General features: G+C 38.2%; 1 protein-coding gene across 1 annotated transcript; it reads left to right on the top strand.

Moving 5' to 3' along the window:
* Positions 1 to 516: 516 nt before the first annotated feature.
* LOC104073538 (E3 ubiquitin-protein ligase TRIM23) lies at positions 517 to 15435 on the top strand (the record flags this gene model as incomplete). Its single annotated transcript, XM_009573356.1, has 6 exons — positions 517 to 679; positions 11363 to 11484; positions 12399 to 12677; positions 13305 to 13487; positions 14016 to 14231; positions 15301 to 15435. Coding segments are annotated over 6 exons (1098 nt in total), but the record flags the coding sequence as incomplete, so codon positions are not given.
* Between the last annotated feature and the right edge of the window lie 2934 nt (positions 15436 to 18369).

Genomic DNA, 18369 nt, shown 5'->3' with positions numbered 1-18369 from the left:
ATTGTCTTACGGATTGTCGGGTGGGTTTTTTTTTCCTCCTAAATGAAGACCAGTTTTGCTTTTTATTAGCCGTTTAAGATGTTCCGATCCCCTAACTTGGTATGACGGAGCTTTTTCTGTGCATCAGCTATGAATGGAAACTTTCTTCACCGGCTGATAGTCTGCTTTGGCAGGGTCTTGCCCTCCGTTTCCTTTTCCTGCAAGGACGTTTCTGCTTACTTAGTTGTGCTGCTTGACCAGTGGGCTTTTCTTGTGGCAGTGCCTTAAACGAAGTAGGCAAGAACTAGTGGTGATCAGGTGGGACGCTGAAGAGTTACAACTTCCTGTTCATGTCTATTTATTCATTTTTAAAATATAATTCGTATGATCGTTATTTGTGCATACAAAGCAAAATTAATGACTATCTGCTGCGATTGCAGGAAATTCTGTAAAATAAACTGTGTCATATGGCTTACTGTATGAAGTTTTGCTTTTTTATCAGCTGAAAACCAAATATGGTCTCTTTTAAAATTATAGGTTCTTGAGTGTGGAGTCTGTGAAGATGTATTTTCTTTGCAAGGTGACAAAGTTCCCCGGCTGCTTTTGTGTGGCCATACTGTCTGCCATGACTGTCTCACGCGGCTTCCCCTTCATGGCAGAGCAGTTCGTTGTCCTTTTGATCGACAAGTTACTGAACTAGGTAAGAAAATGTAAGTCTAAAGTTCTTAAACCTGTCAGCCAAGAATATCTAGAAGATAATGCTACATACAGATTCTTAAGTGGTAATATTTCCAAGTTAAGAGCGTGAAGTGTTCCTTCACATTCAGAGAAGCTCATAGCACTGTTAAGCACTAATAAAGTAGGTATCTTAAAAAAAGAAAGTCAAGATTTAATCTTCTTAAACCTGGGCTTGTAAGCTTTATACCTTAAAGTCTTTTTGTACACCTATACTTACAAAGGGACTACTCTATTTTAAATTAGTGTCTAAGGGTTCCTGAGTGGGTATTAGTTTCCTGTTGTCCTAAACACTAAATAAACCATGCAATTAAATAGGTAGTTTCTTTGACAAACAGATTTGTCTGGATTCATGACGAAGTGATGTAGAGGGAAGTATCAGTGATAACAAACCTGTTTTTTAAAATGCAATAACTGGTAGTGGCGGGCTATCAACAGGACTTCCCCTGCTGTAGGGGTGTCTGCAGACAGTATTTGAAAGGATAAGATACAGCTTTTATCCAACAGTGGAAGTTTATTTTAGGCAAAAGATGACACATGCTTGTAATTCCTTCAGAATAGGAATTGCCATTCAACATAGGATTACAGAGAAGATGAGTTATCGAAGAATTTGTACTGAGAAGAACTTGCTAACAGAACTAGCTCCAGCAGTTTTGAATAGCACAGGGGAAAAAAGCTGTTGGAAGGAGGAGAATCGTCAGAGAAGGAGATCTCTAGGCTGGTAATCCATGAAAGAAATGTTTAAATAGCAAATTCGCTCAAATAAGAATTTACTTTGCAGTAAGAGAATCTGCTAGATTGTAGACCAAACTGAGAGGAATATTAAGGCACTCTGTGGAATGCTTTCATGCAAATAGGAGTCAGGAAAAGAAATATCAGTCTCATATGAAAGAGGGGTTTGTTTTCTGGGGGGACGGAGGTGATAAGTATGCGTGTCATGAATGATTGCCAATCTAGAAGACGTGGTTAAAAGAGTCATGATTTGTTTTACTTCTCATCTATCGCTATACAGCTGCACAAGATTTTTAGGGGGAAAATGTTAGAGTATAAGACTCAGTCCTGCTGTTGTGAAACATTTCTGTTCAAGACCACTGCTTGTCTCATGTAAAGTAAAAGTAGCATTTTTATTGTATAGGGAACTTGTCACTTCTTAGTTTTTATTGTGCATTTTTTCCCAGGCATCTGAAAGTATCCTATCATAATTTTCTGTGGGTTTCAGGTTTAACAAAAATGAAGCTTTATAAAAACATTTAAAGTTTTTTCATCTTACGTAATACTGAGGAGCTTCTGATGAAACACAGTGAAATATTATTAAACTTAGAAGGCTCCTACAGATAGGAAGAGGGAAGAAAAGCTTCAGCTTTTGTGTCTAGGATAGTAGACTTGCATCCTACTGGCTAATACTAGAAAGAAGGATGATATGCTGTGACCAGCAGTTACTCAAAAAACTGATAGGTAGAAAATTTTAGCAAAACAGCTTGAAAGTAAAAATACTTCTGTGAACAAAAATGGTGATTTGGGGCAGAAGAGTGTCGTAGCCAGTTTTAGTCTTACCAGGTCCATAAGAACTGTCTTAAGAAATATTGCTTCCAGCATGTGAAAATGGGGTGTTTTGTGGAGTGCAGCTCATCATGGCACCTCTTTGAAGCGTCTCTGCACTTGTTGTCTTGCTCTAATCATCTAGTAGTTACTGCTGTTGGTTAAATCTGCTAGGCTTGTAGTTCTGTTTCCTTCTGAGAGCTCAGGAGTGGAGCTAGGAGGGAGGCATGGTGATTCTGGGAACTTCTTATCCTTCCCTCCCCTCCGTTTCAGGGCGTGTGAGAAAGCATGCTCCATTTTCACCCATTTCTGCAGTTGCCATTCTGCCATTTAATGAAGTAGTCTCAGGAAGCTGTTTAGTATCTAAATCTAGATTATAGGATCGCTGCCAAGAGAAAGTTCTGTTGAAAGAAAAGCTGTATAATCAGGGCGTAAAGCTACCTGTGTTGAACAAAGTTCCTTAATCTGTAACTGGATTTTACAGATGCTTTTAGTTGGTCATTTAACCTATACAGTTCAGCAGACAGGCTTGCTTGTATTCCTTTGCTCTTATTACTAAATCACTTAATCCTATATTCGTCCACATTTTCCCAAGGAATCTTTTTGCAAGAACTTTTTGAAAGAAATATTCAGGGATCTATATGTGTATATAGATACATAGATATAGCTGTATTTTCTCCCTTCTGAAGTGGGCACTTGGTTTAAATTTGCTGGCCTGTCTCTTCTATATATATATAACTGTATGGGAAGGCAGGGTTAGAAGTACTTTGTCAATCAGGATTTCTGGAAATATGGAGTCTGCAAGTGAAAATTGACAACACATCATTTGCATGCTTAGCAAAATACTCTAATAGTTCATAAAATCTTGCTATGAGAGAAAATATTTAGTAATGAACTGGTAGGACTAAAGCCTGCCCAAACCATATTACTTTGCAGAGTACACTAAACATAGATTTTCGGGGGTTTTTTGAGGGTTCTTTAATGAAGTTGCCAGTGATTAATCTTCTAATGGAGAATTTTAGTTGACTATGTACATGTTGAAGGTATGTGAGCTGTGTAGGGGTTATCTCCAACTGGATTAACATACTTTAACCAAAAAGATGTAATGGAAAAGCTTTTTCAATTTTCAAAATTTTGAGGCCATATATTCTGGATATTATGTTGACTCAGGCAATGTATTTAGGCAAAAATCTATAAAATGGTCTTTTGTAGAAGAAGAGGCTCCTCTTAAAGCCTTTTCCTTAAAGTATCTTGATTTGGGAGAAGAGGTGAATCGTTTCTTGCAAACTGCTTTCTCTCTTCTTCCTGCGTTGGATTAGTGGGTTGGTTTTTTTTAAAATACGTGGACCAGGGAACTGTTGGGAAGGATGTGCTTATGTAACAGGTTTGGAGTCTCTGGCTTTTGACTTTAGCTGAGCAGCTCTGCTAAGGAAGCCTTTAACAGTTTATGGCTCAGGTGGACTCTGCCTGATCATCGCATTACAGGACTGAAACTATTTTCTATCATTAGAAGTTGTTGAACTGATGTATGCAGGTATTGGCATCCTTCATGGAATCCATCCCATTGGTATTGTTTACATTTACATGTTCTTTTGCTAGTGTTTGAGTGCTAAGATAAAACTTCAAAATGTTGTGCAAGAAAATGTGGCTATAACATAAGATTCTCTCAGCTTTGTTCAGACATTCAGACAAAAGCTGCTCCTTTATTCCTTGCATTATTTATAATCCTTTTGCAGACAAGCTTCATGCTTTTGAAAATGACGTTTGTATTGTTGGCTGGAGTCAGGCTTAATATCTTCACTGTCACTATCTCATTCCTGGCTGACACACTTCCTGCTATTCATGTCTTATTCTTCTTTTGAGAAGAGACAGTCAGATACAAAACAGTGGTTTTGTAAAGGGCACAAACATCCCTTGTAGGCACAGGGATGAGATCACTAGACTCTTTTACATTTGTGACCAAAGCAGAATTTGAGCTAAAGTCCACGAGATTAAATAGATGTATTTACATGACTCGTCTTCTGGTGTTTTTTGATATAAAATAAACAGTTAATCAGATGTGTTGAAAATGTGTATGTTGAGTACGTAATAATTTTATAGTAGGTTTAGTGTAAAAAAAAAAAAAAAAAAAAAAAGCAAAGCGGCTTTTTCTCAAATATGTAAACTTTATGGTAGATACCAGTGAAATGACACATGACTTTCTGTATGATAATGCATGTTTTATAGGGTGCTTACTGGTTATAAATTCTGTTTTAGTAGATTAATAGTTGATATGTGAGCTTTGCCTGTTTTTCCATCTGTGTCCAAGATGAACAGTGCACTGACAATGTACAACGTGTATTAGCAAATATCAGGATATATAATAAAAAGTTAAAGAAAGAATGTAAAAGCAGTGTAACTTTGTTTCTCCTGACAGCTTTAAGTTATGAACTAGAAAATAAACACAGAATAGCTACAGATGTATTTTTTATGATCTTTTCTGTTGATTAGATTTTAGTAAATTAGTTCTGCTTTGACTTTTCTGGCTTGGCTTTCTCTTCGTGCCAGACATGGAACAGAACTAACATGATTAAAATCAGATACGAGAATGTAAACTGAGGAGAGTACTTCTTAGTTTTGTTTTTTTTTTTTAAATAAACATATTAAAACCTGTGAAAGAAAATGCTTTTGTAAGAAACTCTATAATGATTGAACAGCTTCTTCCTCTCTCAGTCTTATCCAATGTTTGCTTAAAGGCTAAGACAATGTTTGCTTAAAGGCTGATTTGCTATAATCTATTTCATAAGTAGGTTTATTCTTTTGGTGTGTGTACATCCTTACATACTCTGCTATTAATGGCTATATGGATTAGTGGCTAATCTGGACATACGGGGTCCACGTTAGTATCAGCAGTCATTATATTGGTGTGTTGTTAATGTGAGTATTTTATATACTGTAGTAACTGAAGGGCATGCATAGTCAGTTTGCTACGGGACAGTACTGTTCTAAACACTGTAGAAGAGAACCGTCTAGCTACTTTTCTGTGCTTTGCTTTCTGGAAGTTAGTATCTAGAAATCTGTCTAGATACAGTGTCAGCAAATCCAGACTCAATTTACAAACTGGTTTGACATAATTTAGATTCTAGAAGTGGATATTGCGCTCTGTATTTCCTCAACTTGTAACAAGAGGTGACTCTTCCTTGCTTTGTGTTATGAAAAACACTGTGATCCTGCTAGGAGTGCTAGAGCTAAAAAATAACTAAGCTCTGAAGTCAGAATATATCAAGGCAGATGACTGTGCTGGTGCTAGCTGTAATTGTGGAGTACCAGAACATAACTTCTGTAAACTCCTTCAAGATCTGTGGTAAACAAAAGTTAAAATACTTCTTTTTTTGTTCGTAATTTATTTTGAGGAGTGCACTGAGCTTAGATTGGGTGTTGGTAATGCTATCTATACCAGAGGAGGCCTTCACCATGGAACTGATAACTGCACAGAGCGCTGACATGCCCTTGCTTTATACCTAATTCAAAGTTACTAACCAGTACCTTGATAGGCCCATTTCCAGAAATAGCAGATTTGCTAAAATGAATGATCTTTTACCAGTAGGCGTGTTTTTTTAAACAGGTAGTCAATGTTTGTTTTGTACTAGTTGAGGGTGTTGGAGAGGAGAATAGCTTATATATGTTCCTATTTATGGCTCTAAGAAAACAGTATTCATCCATTTATCTGTTCTCTGAACTCTGCCTTTTATCTGTGAGGCACATAACTTCTATTTTGAGTTTGGCTACTGAGAATATTATGGTCAGTGGTTTAAACTGTGGGGAAAAATGCCTGGGAAAGAAAGTTTCATGTAGCAAAACTGGAAGCTACACAAAACAATAAGGTATACAGTGTGGATATGTTGGTTCCTGTTCACATCTGTCTTCAGAGGTACCATAGCATTGTTGCCCTTACTTTGGCCAAATGTGGCATGCACCTCATGAAACTGCTTGTTCTTCTCCCCTTGATGGGAAGACAGTTGACATGTGAACATTCCAGTCTTCCATGTGTAATGCGGGTCTGCTTTTTGAAACAGTATTGCAGGAAAAATGTTGTCAGGTAGTAAAAGCACTTGCATGTATTTCAAACAAGTTTTGAAGTCTTATGCTTGAAAGCCAGTCTCATTTTTCTTGTTTCATAGCTCTTGAAGTAAAAGAGAATGTTGTAGTTTAACTCCGGTGGGCAGCTCAGCCCCACACAGACGCTTGCTCACTCCCCCGCAGTGGGACAGGGAAGAGAATAGGAAGGACAAAAGTGGGTTGAGATAAAGACAGTTTAATAGGTAAAACAAAAGCTGTGCACACAAGCAACACAAAATAAGGAACTCATTCACTACTTCCCACTGGCAGGCAGGCATTCAGCCATTTCCAGGAAACCAGGGCTCCATCACCCATAGTGGTTACTTGGGAAGACATACGCCATCACTCCGAACGTCCCTTCCCTTACTCCTTCTTTGCCCCAGTTTTTATTGCTGAGCATGACATCATATGGTATGGAATATCCCTTTGGTCAGCTGTGTCCCCTCCCAGCTTCTTGTGCACCCCCCAGCCTACTCGCTGGTGGGGCAGCATGAGAAACAGAAAAAGGCTTCGATGTTGTGTGAGCGCTACTCAGCAATAGCAAAAATATGGGTGTGTTATCACCACTGTTTTGGTCACAAGTCCAAAATATAGCCCCAAAGCAGCTTATTATGGGAAAATTAACTCAATCCCAGGCAGAACCAGTCTGCTGCAAATCCAGACTCCTGTGGGAGCTTAAGATCCGTATTCTTAGAACGATGAAAACGACCATTATTCTCTGGCTATGTGTACCAAGCTGAGGAGCAGTGAAACATGAGTGTTTGGGATGGGTACTTTGTTTTGCTGGTTCTCATAACTGCCTGGTACTCATAGTAGCTGGTGTCTGTTCATTTGGAACAGCACTTACACTCTAACGATACATGAAAATCTAAGGAGTGTTTGATAAATCTCAGTACTGAAGAAGGAAGACAATGTCTGTATTGGATCAGCGGATCTGAATGCCAGAAGGATGCAGAGGGCATACATGTACCATACCACCACAGGGCAGCATAATTCAGGAGTTACGAAATGACACTCAGGAGAACCCAACAACTCAACTCAACTCTCTCTCTCTTAACTATGAGAAAAGTTTGACTCATATTCTTAGTTGGGTATGTTTGCATGAAGTACGAAACAAATGTTTGAATTACAAAAGCAGCATGCATATGCAGTTTTGTCCAGATAGTGGTGTCCCACACTGTAAAAACTAACTGCAGCAACCTTTTCTTGTCTTAAAAACACAGTTCAAAAGTTCCATCATAAAATGGATGAGTCAATTTCAGATCCTACGGATTCTGTTTAAATACAAGGTGGGATTTCCAGGCACCTTCTTAGCTACGTAAGTGTTCATCTGTCACTACCCTGGGTGCTACTGGTACCTTCTATCATTCTACTCAAAGCTAGCAACGTGCCCCCCCCCAGTTTCTTTTCCTGAAGTTAGTAGCTTCTGTACACTTATGTAAACATCTGATAGGAGATACCTGAAAAGGGATAAGGGCAACATTATGTGACGAAACTAACGTCCACATCTTGCCTTCCTTTCAGTGCACTAAAGAAGTGCTCTGTTAGTATTCAGCAGTAATGTTGGGTATAATTAAGTAATTTCTTGAGCTTGTCTTTGTTCTCAGATATGTTGTTTCAAGAGCTGGTAAAAATAATGTTTTATTCATGGGTTAACTCTTGATATTTGTTAGGAAAACAGGATGTTTGGAGGTTTTAGTGAGGGTTGGTTTATATATCTGTGCTCTATCAATTTCGGTGAACTGATCATAATAAAATCCTTGTGACAACAGCAGAAGAGCTCATCATAGCATTGAGAGTGGAGGAAGAGCACATGCATTTCTTCACTTGTCCTTTCCATATTAGGAATTGCTAGCAAGTAATTACACCCTCTACCTGGAGTGGTACTATATATGAACAGCCTTGTTCGTGCCAATTAGGAATTAAACTGATTCTAAACTATGCAGTAGTAAGGGCAGTAAACAACTTGAAAAGTTGATCTGCCCCTGATTTTAAAGAAGAAAAGAAAAAAACCCCAAATCTACACACAGAAGTGACACTCAGTCTGGAAATTCATAGTGAATTCAACACTAAGCTCCATTAAAAACACCTTTCTATTCTCAGATTGTCCATCTGTAATTGGTCGTTCCTGATTTCCAAAAGTATATAATTGTGATTCAGCAATGGTAGTCAGCTATTGCAGTTAATCACATATAACTTTCTAGATGTTGTATATTGAGGAGAATCTCAGATTTTGTGTACTCAGTCCTTTAAAGTGGCAAACATCCTGTTTGAGGAAACCATACTAAAATATGCGGTTTTTTTCTTTTACATTCAACAACTTCGCTGAGAGGAACTTGCTAGGTGCTTTCTGTGTTAGATGTAAATGACTTTTTAAGAGCCATCTCTTAAGAGCGCAGGAGCAGGCAATTCCAAAGTATTGGAAGTCAAACAACGGGGTGGAAGGCTGGCTTGGTTGAGCAGGAATCTTCTTCTAGAAGTTAGGTGGAAAAGGAAAGTGTACAGACATTGGAAGCAAGGACAGGCAACACGGGAGTACTACAGAGATGCTGTTTGCCACTGTAGGGAGAAAATTTGTGTAGCCAAAGCTTGATTAGATTTCAAGCTGGCCACCACTGTGAAGGACAACAAAAGGCCTTTTTAAAATATGTTAACAGCAAGAGGAGGATCAGAAATAACATTGGTCTGTTGCTTGATGTGGTTGTTCACCTCACAAATAAGGACATAGACAAAGTGGAGACATTTAATCCTGGGGTAATCCTGGCTATACGTACAAATTGGGGGATGAGAGGCTGGAGAGCCGCCCTGCAGAAAGAGATATGGACGTTTGGGTTGATGGCAAGTTGAATGTGAGTGTGCCCTGGCAGCCAAAAGGGCCAACCATGTCCTGGGGTGCATCAAGCACAGCATAGCTGGCCGGTTGAGGGAAGTGATTGTCCCACACTACACCGCACTGGTGCGGCCCCACCTTGAGTAGTGTGTGCAGCTTTGTGCACCTCAATATAAGAAGGACATCAAACTATTAGAGTGTGTCCGGAGGAGGGCGACCAAGGTGGTGAAAGGTCTCGAGGGCAAGACTTAGGAGGAGCAGCTGAGGTCACTTGCTTTGCTCAGCTTGGAGAAGAGAAGGCTGAGGGGTGACCTCATCACAGCCTACAACTTCCTCAAGGGGGGCAGCGAAGGGGAAGGTGCTGATCTCCTCTCTCTGGTGACCAGCAATAGGACACGAGGAGATGGAATGAAGCTACTTCAGGGGAAGTTCCGGTTGGGCATTAGGAAAAGGTACTTCACTGAGAGGGTGGTCGGTCACTGGAACAGGCTTCCCAGGGAAATGGTCATGGCACCAAGCCTGTCAAGAGTTCAAGGAGCATCTGGACAACACTCTTAGTCGTATGGTTTAGTTTTAGGTAGCCCTGCGAGGAGCAGGGAGTTGGACTCAATGATCCTTATGGGTCCCTTCCAACTTGAGATAGTCAATGATTTTAATGCTCTCATTTGGGAAGAGAATGAGCGAAGAGAATGGGCCCAACCAGCTGAAGGTCAGCTTTGCAGAAAAGTAGCTGGGGGTCCTGGTTTACCTGGTGTGCTGTTGTGGCAAAGGAGGCTAACGGTATCCTGGGCTACAGTAGAAGGAGTGTTGCCAGCAAGTCCAGGCTGGTGATCCTACCCCTGTCCTCAGCACTGGTGAGGCCACGCCTGGAGTACTGTGTCCAGTTGCGGGCTCCCCAGTACAAGGGAGATGTGCAGCTACTGGAGCAAAAGGCCAGTAAGATAATGAAGGGACTGGAGCATCTCTCATATGAGGAAAGGCTGAGAGATACTTTACAAGTATCTGAAGGGAGGGTGTAAAGAAAACAGAGCCAGGCTTTTTTCAGTGTGTCTAGTGACAGAACTAGAGGCGATGTGCACAAACTGAAACGTAGGAAGTTCTTTCTGCACATAAGGAAACAATTTTGACTGTGAGGATAACCAAGCTCTGGCACAAGTTGCCCAGAGAGGTGGTGGAATCTCTGCTGGGTGTGGTCCTGGGCAACCAGCTCTAGGTGACCCTGCTTGAGCAGGGGGACTGGACAAGGTGATGTCCAGAGGTTCCTTCCAACCTCAATCATTATGTGATTCTGTAATGATTTAAAAGTAATGATCCAGTGCTCAAAGATGATGCTTCATCTCTTGAGGCACCTTTACCTTGCAACAGAGAAAACGTCTTTAAATTTATGACAGTGATGCTGAAAAAAAGTCAGGGGATAATACTTTCTTGGAGAAGAAATCACTAGGGTTCTTATATGCTATGTGGCATATGCAGGTAGCATTTAGCAGCAGTTATGGGGATGCAGTTCTCGTTTTGCTTCTCATCATGTTGCTTCATGTTAACCTCTAAAAAATGAGTAGTAGGCATGGACTTCTGCTTTGCTTTAGGGAGTGTGAGGTACTTCTTTTTTGCTATATCAAATAGTTGTATGTGGGTCTTTCTTTCTGAATATTGTTTTAACTCTTATTCAGGTTTTTACTGGACTGAGATCTGCAGTAGGTGTTGCATCTTGTGATTCAGGGAATATGAGGTTTGTCAGTGTGAATTCTTCACAGCTTCTGTTAGTACAGTAGAAATGTTCACTGTACGTAGTTATGCAAAATATTAATTTTTATGATACACATTAGAGTTTGTGTGTTCCTTGTAGTCTTTAGTTGTTAGCTATTGCGGATTATTTTACAAGTGTTTTTACTGAGTGTTTGTAAATTTTTTAATAATCTTGGCATCTTTTAAGTAGGGAAAATTTGCATAAATATTAAATAGTTCCATGATGGAAGGAAGGAAGGAAGAGGATGGAAAGGTAGTGTGAGCTTACATAAATAAAGAAGTAGTTGTATCTCACTCTAGTTAATATCGCTGTAGTTAATGTGCTCTTAATATTTGTCAGAATCTCAACTGTGGTTTGTAGAACTTCTCATGATGGTATTTGCTTGAGGTTTTTCTTCCTCTCCTTCCCTTCATTTAACTCTTCCTCAAAAATAGGAGATTCTGGTGTCTGGGGCTTGAAAAAGAATTTTGCTTTGTTGGAACTCTTGGAACGGTTGCAGAATGGACCTGCTGGGCAGTGTGGGACGGCAGAAGAAGCCATTGGTCTATCTGGAGAGGTACTGAGTTTTTAAAAAAGCAAAAAGTTTGTTACATTTGCTTAACGTTAACTCTAGATAGAAAAAAAAAAAGAAAATCAGTTCTGTGCAAATGTAATTTCATAATGTAATAATGTAATAATGCTGTTGTTTTCTTTCACTATCCAGTATTAAGGCTTCAATTAATTGCTTCATAATTAAATGCTAATCTGTACTGACTAAAGCAGACAATAAAAAGGTATTGCAAAGCACGCATACTCTTCTCCCCTTTTTTAGGCTTTTAAGATTTTTAGAATATCTTACTCATTTGGATTCTTTAGTTACAGTGATTTAAGGAGAGTTTTCTAAAACTTCTTAGAAACTCTGCCTGAAGACTTCAACTCTTCTTCTCGAGTAGTTGCCTTTTATAGTCATTTGGTATTACTACATCATGTGATAGTACTTCATTTTCAAAACTAGCTACTTTAATCGTTTCAGTATTAACAACTGGTATGCAAAAAGTATCATGCAGTGCCATTCTAGGAATAGATAACTGTCCCAAAGTGCCTATTTTTTCATTGGTGTTTTGTCTGTGTCTGTAACTTTGTAATTCTTTGTGCTGTAATAACTGCTTTGGAGAAAATTACTGGAGCCTGAATTATTTTATCTTCCAAACCTTTAAAACTTCCACTGAAGTTCGGATTTATAAAACCACTGAACACCTTTAGAGTAATTTATTGGAGTTGACTGTAAAGGAGGCTGACTTTTATTTTTTTAAAATTCATTGATAACTTAAAATCAAATTTTCAAAGTAGTCCAAATACTTGCTAGTGTGTAACTTTTAAAGAAAGTCTGTTTTCAGATTTATATTGGTGGCAGGTCTTCCAATTTTCCTCGGTTATTGGGATTAAATGTTAACAACTTCAGTTTTGTCTTTTTCTTTTTTTCTTTGTTAGAGTATCATTCGTTGTGATGAAGATGAAGCCCATGTTGCATCTGTATATTGCACGGTTTGTGCCACTCACCTGTGTGCAGACTGTTCCCAGCTTACTCATTCTACGAAGACACTAGCGAAACACAGGCGTGTACCTCTTGCTGATAAGCCTCATGAGAAGACCATGTGCTCCCAACACCAAGTGCATGCTATTGAGTTTGTTTGTTTAGAAGAGGGCTGTCAGGCGAGTCCTCTTATGTGTTGTGTCTGCAAAGAATATGGGAAGCATCAAGGTCATAAGGTACTGCTAATAATCTGTTTCTAGTCATGGCATGGGGTCGCTTACATAAGTATTTATCCAATGGAAGTACAAAAGATTATCAAGAAAGGAAGGTAGATTCTTGGTATGTCTTTACAGAAGTAACTTAATACTGTTCTTTCATTTTCCCTTCATTTCAGATAACTGCCGTGGTAAAATTACAAGAAAAAAAAACATTATTTCTAGGACCACAATAAGCTATTTATATATTAAGATGGACAGTCCCTTTATCTGATGCTTTTATGACCTTCTCACAGTGTTAAGTCACCAGTTCTGAAAGTTGTTTTCATGATGAAAACACTAGGTTCACCCAACCTGATGCAGTCTAACCACCCTTCTTTTTTTATAATTGATTGTGGTAAACAGGCAAATTTTTATGTTTACTTTGTGTAACTGCTAGATGCCTATCTTAATGTCAGCATAATCTGTAACTCCTGATTGCATTTTAAATTGCAAGATGGTTTTAAATTCTTACTTGCCTTTCCTATATATATGTATACACATATACGTATACAGACAGATATATATAAAAAACATGTAATAAAATAAAAAAGATTATTAAGGAAGATATTTATGATTGATCTTTGATATGTTGCTTTTAATTAATAGCACTCTGTCTTGGAACCAGAAGCAAACCAGATTCGTGCATCCATTTTAGACATGGCCCACTGTATAAGAACTTTCACAGAAGAAATCTCAGATTATTCCAGAAAATTAGTTGGAATTGTTCAGCATATAGAAGGAGGAGAACAAATAGTTGAAGATGGAGTTGGAATGGCCCATACTGAACATGTATGCTTTTTTTTCTTTCCCCCCCTCCACATGCACAGAATATTTGCTTTTTGTAATAACCAAGATAAGGAATTTCTTTGAAAATTATACATAGGTTTTATAAGACAAGACCTTTAGTTCTTATCTCTACCAAGTCAGTATTGAAGCTTAAGCCAGCAAATAGAGGGGAACTTGTAGACTGTTACAATGTTTTTAGAGCTACATGAAAAAATAGGGAAAGCCGTATAACTGCTAATTCAGTTTTGAAGTACTGTGACAGATTGCATCTGTTCTCAAGTGCTGTGATAATTGAGGCCTTTTTCCTGGTCATTTTTAGTAAGGTGTGTATACATACAACTAAGCTACTTTATTATTGGAGTAACTTCTTGGAGGATCTTGGTCTTAAGGCTGATAAGATTTTCTGTATAACTGGGACTTGAACTGAGATGTAGCCAAGCAGATGTGAACATAAGTTAGAAACTGGAATAAAATGAAAAATGTACTTCTGGTGTCTTTAATCCTCTGGATCTCCTGACTGCAACACTGTAGGTACCGGGGACTGCAGAGAACGCTCGCTCATGTGTCCGAGCCTATTTTTCTGATCTTCATGAAACCCTTTGTCGTCAGGAGGAAATGGCTCTTAGTGTTGTTGATGCTCACGTGAGAGAGAAGTTAATTTGGCTTAGGCAACAGCAAGAAGACATGACCATCCTCTTGTCACAGGTTTCAACAGCTTGTCTTCATTGTGAAAAGACTTTGCAACAGGTAAGTTGGCAAGTGAGCTGTCACATATGGCAAGATATGCGAAACTGCAAATTAAGTTTAGGCTGCAAACAAAAAGGTTAGATGGTACTCTGCATTTTTATTTCCTTTACAGTGTTAAAACAATAATGATATAACATGAGATTGAAGTATTCATTACAAGGGGGTGTTAAACAAGGATAATCGGTACAAAAGCATCAAGTCCTCCAGTTGCTGGAAATCCTGTGGCATGATTCTTTTGTCTGGAGTAATTTCTGGTTGTTTGTGAGGTTAGTGGGAAGGATAGATGAAACTGAAGCAAAAAACCTATAAGATTTATAGGAAGGATTTTACAGTTGCAATTACCAGTATAGATGTTTGAAGATAGTGGGGAAAAAAATGTTTTAGGACTAAATAACTTTTGGTAGCACTTGTAATACAGGTAATTCAACATATTAAATATGTGAAGAAAGTGGCTATACGAGAATATCTGGTTGGTCCATTATTCGCTTAATTTAGTGATAGCAAGAAGTAGATAGTATATGTAGCAAACAGTAAACTTAGTGTGAGAAATTACTTCATTAATGTGTTATTTGTACTTTTTTTCTTTTAATTTGTTTAGAGCTAGTGTCTGGTTGCTTAGTCAGATGTACCTTTAACTATGCAAATGTTTCCATCATTAATGGGTGGATATTAATGTTTTTGTGTTAAGTGTGTTGCTATATGCTGCAAAGTAGCTGCTCTATTCCAGCTGCTGGAATGATATATGAATGATATAAATATTCTTTATATATTACATTACTTTCTCGTGTAATTTATATTCTTATTCCTACAGGACTAAGAGAGGTCAAAGAAAAAGTTTTTTATAACTGCAGAACTATTTAGTATCTATTAGTATTAAGGAAGACTGACAAGGCCTTCACATTTGTATTGCAATTTTAAATAAATCCTTTTTTTGTAAATGAGATTTTCTTTGACTAGAGTATTTCTATTTAAAATACTTTTTTTCCAGCCATGATATTTACCTTGTGTTTGGTTATTTTAAGTAAGTTACTAAAGGAAAGGCATGCTTTTGTTTTCTTTGTCTGTTTAGGATGATTGCAGAGTAGTGTTGGCCAAACAAGAAATTACAAGATTGCTAGAGACACTACAGAAACAGCAGCAGCAGTTTACAGAACTTGCGGATCACGTACAGCTGGATGCTAGCATACCTGTCACTTTTACAAAGGTATTCTTAATCTCATGGAAGTACAGTTATCTGCTTTATGAAGTCCCAAATGTAATTTAAAAGAAAGCAGGAATAGTACATGTTCATTGTGATGCTGTATTTGTTGCAGCAAATTTAGGCAGTTCAGTATCAGTTAGAGGCACAGTATCTTATCATATGATGAGTGCCATCTGGTATTTGAGCAACAAAACTGCTGTGCTGTTATAATCAGTGTGAGAAACTACATCAGTAGCTTGTTTGAACATCAGCTGCTTTCTTTTAAATATGTAAGACAGTATTTGTGAATTCTAGAAACACCTTTCTTTGGAAACATCCCTGATTTGTTGTACATTCAAATCAGACCAGGAATCTACCCTTTGTTTTTCCATGTATTTTTGGCTTTTTCGTGAGGACAGCATAACTTCTGCAGAATGTTTATTATTTTATTTCCTGAAAATTGCACACCTATTTTTAAATGCAGTAATGCTGTTACAACTTTCAATTCATAATATTAAAAATAGTGTATTTCTTTCAATTCGTTAAATGATAATTTGTCTTACCGTTGCTTTTTTTAGGACGAGAGGAAATGGCCTCAAGTTGCGCCAAGGGAGGTTTAGACTGGACATTAGGAAAAATTTCTTTACTGAAAGAGTGGTCAGGCCTTGGAACAGGCTGCCCAGGGAAGTGGTGGAGTCACCATGCCTGGAAGTATTTAAAAGACGTGTAGATGAGGCGCTTAGGGACATGTTTAGTGGGCATGGTGGTGTTGAGTTGACGGTTGGACTCAATGATCTTAGAGGTCTTTTCCAACCTTAATGATTCTATGATTCTATGATTTGTACACTGATAGTTTAGGCACAGTTCATCTTCTAAGTAGTTTTTTTATTGCTTTAATGTAATTTCAATACCACCTATTCTTTAAAAGGGATGAAATTATTTGGAATTTGATAATGGTGATACTTTTCACATAAGGGAGTAAATAAGTTTGAAACTCTAAAGAACAAGAAGTACTTTGATTTATGGGTTTTTTTGGTTCTGAGTGGGTGAAAGAGGAATAGGATCTATTGTTGCTGAGATGAAACTGAGGATTTAACTTGCTGTTAAAGCTTTTACTCTAAGGAAATGCATGCTTCCATAGGGATTCTATCCCAGTCGTTGTTGATGTCAGAAATCCACTTTCTTCTAAATAATTTGTTTTGTAACTTCAGTACACTTGAATTTCCATATAATAATTGCTTTGTCAAATCAATAACTGCAACATTTTCATTTCTGCCCCTCCCTTCCCTATTCAGCAGAGTTAGTAGGGTCAGGGAGACCTCTTCTGCAAACCCCGATTGTTCCATGAATGGAGCAGCATTCACATTTCACAGATGGTTAATTGCATTCTGTGTATTCAGAGTTGATTGATACTGCCATCTCACAGGTCTGAGTCAGAGAGGCATTTTTGGATGTCTGGTTTTGCCTTTAGGAGCTGTTAATCTGACTCAGAAAATTTTTATTGCGAATTTCTGAGCATTTGGAAAGAAAATGGTTGCAGCCAGCTAAGCTGTAATAGGAGATCTGAAATAGGTCTCGGCTTGGGGGACCCAGAAGTCTTTCAGTGTCTCCTACACCTCAGCTTTCTTTAGAAAGACATGGAGCTTCTATTGTTTTTCTCCTGTGACAAATTGGTATTTTTGTGAAATCTTCTGAAGCTTAGATTCTGAATTTCAAAGGTGCCAAAGCAAATGTCATTTTTCACAAAAACAGCAGCAGCCATGAAAAAGTAAGGTGAAAATAATTACTTCAGTCTCTTACTTTCTATGTTTCTTCACTTCTGACAAAGTTTAAAGCTCTCTGTCTACACAATGCTTTTTTTAGAATACTGCCATGCTGATGGCCGCTGTCGTGAGTTGTAGTGAGGCTTGTTGTACCCGAAAGCTCTGTGCCTAGTGACAGATTTTAGAAAGAAATAAAATCTTCAGATCAAAAACTGTAAACTGTTATTATATCACTGAAAAGGTCTTTCTCAGGAACTTTCATGCGCTGAAGGCTGCATCCATTATAATGATAAAAAAGCATTTCAAACAGAACAGAGGAAGATTCCATATCCAGTGAAGGTTGTGGAGATTTAAGGAGGGGAGGGAGAAGTCCTATTCTCTATTGGAAGTGAGTAGGTTTTATTCACATTTTTTGTTTCACTGATGATATGAAAAACATGGGTAGTGCTGTTTCATCCTCCTAAATCATCAAGGGAAATGCCACATATAAAGCTCTGAAGGGAGGATTTGGACAATTCCAGGGCAAGATGCTGAAAATCTTTCAAGAAATATGTTAGTATATAATAATTTTTTTCCCAGATGTTGTTAATATATTGTTTCCAATGGATCCTTCTTTACCTATGTATTTATGAGGGTTTTGACCAAGTAAGGTTGAGATGTCTTCATGTACTTTCCTTGGCAAGGAAATGGCTCCTCATCCAGCAGCGTGATCCTTATTTGATGAGATTGCTTTTTTGTCCTGGTCAAATAAGAGCAGTGGCTGTGGAGTGTTATATACCGGAATAGCAATTGGTCATCCTAAATATTTGCTTGTACGTACTGGGGAGAGGGGAAAAATATTAAGAAAACAGTACCTGAGATAGTAAAGAGCACTTATCCATCAATGTTGAAGCAAGTATTGGAAACTGCTAACCCTTACCAACACCAAGAATACCCAAGAAGACAGTAATCTATCAGAGGGAAAGCACTTAACACTTTGAGTAAACCTATATACAGCTTTTGTCACGTCAGCAAATTTCTTAACAAAGGACAAGAACAAAAACTAAGAGATCACAGTTGTTGTATGGGTTTTTCTTCTGCGCTTTCTATACTGAGATTTAAGAAAACACCAAGTTTTACTTGAACAGAAGTCATAGGTTACCTGTTTTTAAGTAAGAAGTCACAGGTTACCTGTTTTTAAGTATGCTATCAAGTT

Source organism: Fulmarus glacialis, unplaced genomic scaffold (assembly GCF_000690835.1).
Source record: "Fulmarus glacialis isolate BGI_N327 unplaced genomic scaffold, ASM69083v1 scaffold6660, whole genome shotgun sequence".
Classification (NCBI taxonomy): Eukaryota; Metazoa; Chordata; class Aves; order Procellariiformes; family Procellariidae; genus Fulmarus; species Fulmarus glacialis.
This window is presented reverse-complemented; position numbering and strand designations above follow the sequence as displayed.